Source organism: Jaculus jaculus, chromosome 8 (assembly GCF_020740685.1).
Source record: "Jaculus jaculus isolate mJacJac1 chromosome 8, mJacJac1.mat.Y.cur, whole genome shotgun sequence".
NCBI classification, from domain to species: domain Eukaryota; kingdom Metazoa; phylum Chordata; class Mammalia; order Rodentia; family Dipodidae; genus Jaculus; species Jaculus jaculus.
In genome coordinates, this window is record NC_059109.1 from 70,130,259 (window position 1) to 70,138,089 (window position 7,831).

The 7,831-nt window shown below is 36.6% G+C and overlaps 1 protein-coding gene across 1 annotated transcript; it reads right to left on the reverse strand.

Annotated features, from left to right (window-relative positions):
• Nucleotides 1–2,367: 2,367 nt before the first annotated feature.
• LOC101608473 (olfactory receptor 4M1) lies at nucleotides 2,368–3,309 on the reverse strand. The gene has a single exon (XM_004670153.2). It carries the CDS (start codon nucleotides 3,307–3,309, stop codon nucleotides 2,368–2,370), a length of 942 nt encoding a protein of 313 aa, XP_004670210.1.
• Nucleotides 3,310–7,831: the final 4,522 nt, after the last annotated feature.

Genomic DNA, 7,831 nt, shown 5'->3' on the forward strand with positions numbered 1-7,831 from the left:
GTAGAAAGAGTAATACTTGTAGGGACAAAAGGAGTCTCCTGGCAAATTTAGCATTCACTAATGAGCATATTGGGTTACTTTGAGGCAGTTTGAATGCAATAGATTATACATAATGTTGAATTATATATGTTTCCCATACAGGAGCTTGCCTTACTTACTCCTGCTCATTACCTAAGTCCCAGTTTCTCAGTCTTGGCTCTGACATTGAGGTCAGGTAGTTCATTGAGGTGGAGAGCTATTCTGTGACCTGCAGAATGTTTTGCACTATTAAGATGACAGTTGCAGTTCCTAGTCCCTAGCTGTGTCCAATACAAATATTTATAGGAATCACCACAGGTCTCCTGGTAGGAATGGCAACATGACCCTTAATCCTTATTCTAATCATGCTTGCATGAACAAAGCTAGGTCATTTCTCAGTAGTTTGCAAAAGGTTCTCCACTTCCCTGTCAGTATTAATTTCCAACTTCAGATACTAGTTCTAAGTAACCAATTATTCATCATTCCTTTTTATTACTAGCTTCAACAGGCTTAGTAAATACCCTCATTCTGATATTTGAAAACTATAGCAATCAAGTGGTCTTTTTCAGAAGAACATTAATCCTAATTAGATAAGGCACAAATTACAAATGAATATTAATTCTGTTCTATATGTTAGCTGAATCCAATGCTAAAAAAAGAATGACAATAAGGAAGTATAAAATCTGGAAATATAATTTATTTTTGCCAAGTATAGCTTTTATATTTTCATGCTTTTAAAAATGTTGCAAAACATTAAAAAGAAATAATGTTTTATTCTCTTCCAGGTTTTGAGAAGTCAACTCAAAATCTAGGTATTATAACTCCAGGTTATACCACTGTCCTCCTAGAAAAGAAGTCATATAGCACTGACGATAGAAGAAGGTCATCATAGGGAAAAATTACCAAAGAGTAAGCCTCATGGAAGGACCATTCCATCTTGTGTACCTGAGGTATACTGAATCAAGCTTAAATCACCTTCTAAATTAAGAAATAGGTTCTGTAGATAAATAACTCTGGGATTATTTTTATCATTCATATGTTTTTCCTGATGTGGATAAGATTTTCTTCAGAGTCTAGTCATGTGGGGTGTTGGTGGCATAGTGGTAAGCATAGCTGCCTTCCAAAGTCTAGTCATATTATGATATCAAATAAAAGGTTAAAACTCACTGCTAACATGAGTACACTTGTCCTTTTATGGAGACTTTCTAGTTTTAAAATTGAAAAAATTTAATTTATGTAAGTAAGCACATCTTGTGAACTCAAATATTTTAATCTATTTTTATATTTTGGAGTATGATTAATAGACAAGTTTAAACTATCAGGGAATAAGAAAGTAATGAATAATTCACTAGAAAGTTCATAGGAATACTCTTTTAAGTAGGTATCATTTATGCAAACTAAAAATGTGGCTTAATGAGAAATAAGTGATCTATAGTGCTAAAATTATTCTATTTTGATCATATTTCTAAACTTTAGTTTAAATGATAGACAAAATTAGCAAGTACAGAAGACAATAGTGACCAAGAAGGTAACAGTAGTTGATTTTTGCTTTTTTAATTCACACAGCTGGATATCTACTGATCCCAGAATCCCTTGCCTTCAAGCTTGCTTTCACTGTGAAGGATTAAGTAGGGACTAATAAAAGCTGCTAGTTGGCTAGAGGCACCATTTGAAATGAGAAGAGTCTTACAGCAAAAAATATGCTATGTAAACATTGTCTCCATAATATGATAAAATCCTGAGTTCTCTTGTCAATACTGCTGAGTGGATACCACCTGAAATATGAGTAGAGATAACATAAAAAAAGGCTCCTCAGCTCATCAAGTCTGAGAAGAGGATGAGATAAATGGAAAAGTATATAATCTGTTTTCCAGGGTCAGGAAGATGGTTTATGAAGCACTCCTAATGAGCTAACATTGAAATATGACAATGATATGTAATCTGGTAACATGAAATTAATCACATTCACATGATGATGGACACTTCTTTATATTCTTGGTGAATAAATCTCTAAATTCTTATTTATTTCACTACTTCTCAAAACACATTCTCTTCAGACTTGCTTCTGAGCAGTTACTCAATGAATGAACAGTAGTTAGTGGAAATCGGTGTTTTAGCAGACCATTAAGTCTTAAACTCTAATAATAATAGACTGCCAGGTATTTCAGGGTGAGTGTGGATAAATTAGTTTCAATCTTAATGTCTTTGCTTATTTAATCTTAAAGAGAAACATGGTACAATTATAATAAGACTTTAAGAACTCTGATAAGAGGATATGAATGTTGTATTGACACTTCCCTCTTTACCACAATGATCCTCAGAAGGAGCCAAAGAGACATAATTTGTCTTTCACCTCTCTTTACATAAAATATATCTATTGACTAACTTCCTCATAGCAGCCTTTACTTCCTTGTTCCGCAATGTATAGATGATGGGATTAAGTAAAGGGAATATCACAGTATGGAACACAGACACCACTTTATCTAGAGAAAACGAGTTGAATGGGCGAGCATAAATGTAGATAGATGGCCCAAACATCAACACCACTATGGTGATGTGGGAATAGCAGGTGGACACAGCCCTGCTGGAACTCTCACCTGAGCCTGAGTGTTTCTTGAGCATGGCCAGAAGGAAGGCGTAGGACATTAACAGAGCAATGAAACACACCACGGAGATTAGACCACTGCTGAAGATCATCACTAACTCCTCCCGGAAGGTGTTGGTACAGGCAATCCGGACTACCTGCGTGATGTCACAAAAATAATTGTCTAATTCATTGGGACCACAGAAAGGGAGTCGAACAATGAGAGCCACCTGGATTATGGAATGAATGAAGCCCCCGGTCCAGGAAAGAGCAACCAGGATAGAGCAGAGATGTCGGTTCATGAGGGTGGCATAGTGAAGGGGGCGGCAGATGGCAGCATAGCGGTCAAAGGCCATCACTGTGAGCAGGAACATCTCTGAGGCCCCAACAAAGTGCAAGAAAAATAGCTGAGCAATGCACCCAGCAAAGGAAATGATCTTCCTTTCCACAAAAAAATCCACCAGCATTTTAGGAGCTGTGATGGAAGAGTACCAAATATCAAGGAAGGCCAGATTAGCCAGCAGGAAGTACATGGGAGAACTCAGGTGGGGATCAAGCCTGATGGTGCAAATGATAAGGATATTCCCTGGAAGTATGAACAAATAGAAGGATAGAAATAGAACAAATAGGACTAATTGCACCTCTCGAGTCTGAGATAGGCCAATGAGAACAAATTCTGTCACCCTGGTGTAATTTGCAGACTCCATTTCTTCAGTTAAATATTTTCATTGTATGGCTATGAAAAATAAGAGATTATAGTTACATTAAATAATGTTTAACTATAATTGTATAATTGCTTTCAAAATCATTGTCATTTTGATGCATTAGGATATTCTATTTATTTATTTATTTATTTATTTATTTATTTATTTATTTATTTGAGAGCAACGGACACAGAGAGAAAGACAGATAGAGGGAGAGAGAGAGAATGGGCGCGCCAGGGCTTCCAGCCTCTGCAAACGAACTCCAAACGCGTGCGCTCCCTTGTGCATCTGGCTAACGTGGGACCTGGGGAACCGAGCCTTGAACCGGGGTCCTTAGGCTTCACAGGCAAGCGCTTAACCGCTAAGCCATCTCTCCAGCCCCTAGGATATTCTTGATAACCCCATTTTACATGTTTAAGAACCAAGATATGTACAAAGTAAGTAATAACCTTTCTATGTTAGAAATATTGAAACCATATATAGTGTGTCACATATCTGAAAGACATATATTAGCTTGTTAATACTTTAAAATCCCACTTTGTGAAACTTACCAGCAATTCTTACACCAAATATCTACATCTTTAAATACCAACTGTAGGGAGTTGGTAAGATTGCTTAATGGTTAAGGCACTTTTCTGCAAAGCCAAAGGACCCAGGTTTGATTTTCCCAGCACCCACATAAGCCAGATGCACAAGATGGCATTTCCTTGCAGTGGCTGGAGGTCATAGCATGCCCATTCTATCCTTCTCTCTATCTCTCTCTCTTTCTCATAAGTAGAAATAAAAACTACCGGGCTGGAGAGATGGCTTAGCAGTTAAGCGCTTGCCTATGAAGCCTAAGAACCCCAGTTCGAGGCTCGGTTCCCCAGGTCCCACGTTAGCCAGATGCACAAGGGGGCGCACGTGTCTGGAGTTCGTTTGCAGTGGCTGGAAGCCCTGGCGCGCCCATTCTCTCCCTCTCCCTCTATCTGTCTTTCTCTCTGTGTCTGTTGCTCTCAAATAAATAAATAAAAAATGAACAAAAAAATAAATAAATAAAAATAAAAACTACCAATTGTAGTAAGCAAGCTGTGCACCTATTTTTGAATTTATGTACTTTAGCCAAATGTTAGACTGATAATGAAAATGCAGCCTCTTCTCTCTACATCTTTTTGTTGGGAACTCTTGTTAATTTGGAAAATTAAACTTGTGTCCTAATACTAACTATACTGCCCTTTTAGTATTTTGCTTTCATTTACAAAACTGATCCCAGGATTTTATACGCAGTAAATAACCAAAACTTTACTGCTTAATCATTGGCAATAGGCAAAGAGCTGCAGCAGATGGTAATGCGTTATCTATATGTGTTTATCTATATCTATATAAATCCTCGGCCTGGAATCACATCCTCTATACTTGTCACTAAAAGTTTTAGGAAGGTGGGAAAAAGGTATAGTCATCTGAGAAATGATTATGTTTGCCACAAAAGTGTGTCATACTACAGTGATCAGTTCTGCCAGTTCAAGGTGAAAATGAAAACACAATTTTCAGAGATTTTTGCTTACAGTTAAATATTAAACATGTGCTGGGTAATGACTCAGTGGTTGAAATCACTGTTTTCATAAGTCTGCCAACCCAAGTATGGATACTCAGCATCTAGGTAGAGTCAGGTACGAAGTGGACCACAAATCTGTAATCCCAGCATGGGAAGCAGAATCAGGAGATTCCAGAAGCTCATAGGTCAGCAAGCCTGGCCTTCCCATAGACAAAAACAAACAAACAAGCAAACAAAAACTAGGGTGACCTTGCTGTAAATGAGATGAAAGTCAACTAATACCTGAAGTTGTCCTCTTAACTTCACATGTACTCACACATGCACACACACACACACACACACACACACACACACACCACCACCACCACCACCAGCAACAACAACAACAACAAAAAAACAACATGACACTACTAGGTAAAAGAAAGCCCATTAAATGAAAATGAGATAATCAGCTGGATGCATTAATACATGCCTGTAATCCCAGCACTGGGGATGCTGACAATCACAAATTTGAGGTCAGGCTGGACTACATAGAAAGTTAAGTTCTGTCTTGAAGGAAGGAAAAAAAGGAGGAAGGAAAGGAGGGAGAGAGGGAGGGGGAAAAAAGAGATAATCCTTCACTTTTCAAAAGGTTCCTCTTTTTAAAATGTCACTCAAAGCTGCCATTCCAAGGTATTTCTAGTAACCAACAGCCTGCGGAGAGTTGCTTAGTTTCCTGGTGTACTACTGTGTTGAATTTCCTCACTTTTGCTTAGAACAAAAACAAATATGGAAAACAAGTTGGAGTTTTATAAAACCCAATTGATGTAACAAGTTTCAATACACACTATGGATACTATCAACTAAGGACTAATGTTTTTTTTGTGAGAACCTCCTGAGTCTATATGTATATAAAAGCACAACATATTACTTTCAATATACCATAGAAGCACAATATATGAGAAATGAATAATACTAGAAGATTCTGCAAGAAAAGGCCAATGCCTTCCAGAAATCTGACAGCAACAGGCACAAAAATAAAATCATTTAGAAAGCACAAGTGTGAGATTATTTAGAAAAGGAATATACTGTCATGTTCAGTGAGTTAGTAAATTAACATAGATAAGTGTAAAACTCAGTTTTCCTCCCATGCTGCAATTAATCAGTGATTAAAAGTACTTGCTTGCAAAGCCTAAAGGCCTGGGTTTGTTTCCCTTGTACATACATAAAGCCATATGCCCAAATGAATGTATTTGGAGTTTGTTTGCAGAGTCAGTATGCCATGGTGTGCCCATACTCTCTCTCTCTCCCTCTCTCTCTGACAAATAAGATACTAAAACAATAAATAAAATTCAGTGTAGAAAGACCATAATCAAAAGAAACATAATTACTTAAGGTTTCAACCCTGAGCCTTCTTATTTGGCTATCTGGAATGAAAGATTTCCTAAGAGTCCAGAAAACAATGACTTAACAAAAGGCAGGATTTCAAAGTAACAACAGAACAAGTACATTCATGTACAAGTACATTCACAGGGTATTCATTTCTAGTCACTGTTGAGTAAACTCCAACTTTTCCACAATCAATCCAATCTCACTCAGAGCATCTGGCACACTGTGACATCTGTTCATGTGGCTATTTTGCTATGCATAGGATGAAAGTGTTTATGTTATTAATGTTTAAATGAATGTTATCTTATTATTGAAAGGAATCTAAAATTTCAGTGCAGTACACTGTTACAAGATTCTAACCTTTTTAAATTTTCATGGGGAGCAGCAGGATAACTTGATTTTTTTTTTTTCATACTACTGACTCTTTCTCTTCTGTCCAATTCTGCACCATCTCATTAACAAAGCAGAAAATGTCACTAATCCAGAAAGAAAAATTTAGGTGAACAGATGTTGATTTCTCAGAAAAATAAACACACTTCAAGAATTATAAGCCAAAGAGTATTTTGCCATAAGTCTATATTTCCTCTTGTGTTTCAATGTTCAATATATGTTATAAAATTAGAAACTAATGATACATGTTTTCCATGAAGAACTAAACTGACCTGATTTCTTCCTTAGGAAAGCAATACAGAGCACTCTTGTCTTCAAGTTTCACATCTATCAGCTAGGATAAGACATTTTACCATACCATCTCAATATGGTAGTCAAGTAGCCAATGGAATAACCTATGTCCCAAACCAACAGCTCTCAGTCACTACATGTTATATTCACATACATATCCATTTCATTAAACCATGTCACTTCCTCAATGAAGGGAAAATAAATGTATCCCCTTTGTTAATACAACCATAGATACATAAAATATACAATTCTGTTGGTGATCAACATTTCTTTTTCATTTCACATATGTCAAAATAGATTTCTACATATGATATATAAGTTCTATTCCAAAGCCTGATATGTTGGTGCCCGCTTTTAACCCTAGCACTGGGGAGGCAGAGGTTAGGAAGCTCATCATAAATTTGAGGCCAGCCTAAAACTACACAGTAATTTCAGGTCAGCCTGAGACCTTATTTCAAAAAATAAAATAAAATAAAATTCTAAGCCAAAATACATAGCACCATATCACTTCTATTGTCTATTTGCTTATTCAACAAATGTTTCTGGAGTAACTCTTGTGCACTCACTGCTAAAACTATATCAATGAACACAGAAAACTCAGCTTATATACTACAAGTTTAAACTACAAAAATTCTGTTCTAGAAATATAAGCAATGGTTAAGCAAAGATTAAATATTAATTAAATTAGTAAAATAAAATCATTCCCATAAACTGCGCATGGTGGCACATGCTTTTGATCCCAGCACTCCAGAGACAGAAGTAGGAGAATTGCTATGAGTTTGAGGCCAGCCTGAGACTACATAGTGAGTTCCAGGTCAGCCTGGGCTAAAGTGAGACCCTACCTAACCCCCCAAAAAAATTATTCCCATAGTTACAAGAGACAAGAATGTAGTAGACATGAATAATGATAGAAAATAAATTGTGGTAGGATATAGTGTTGAA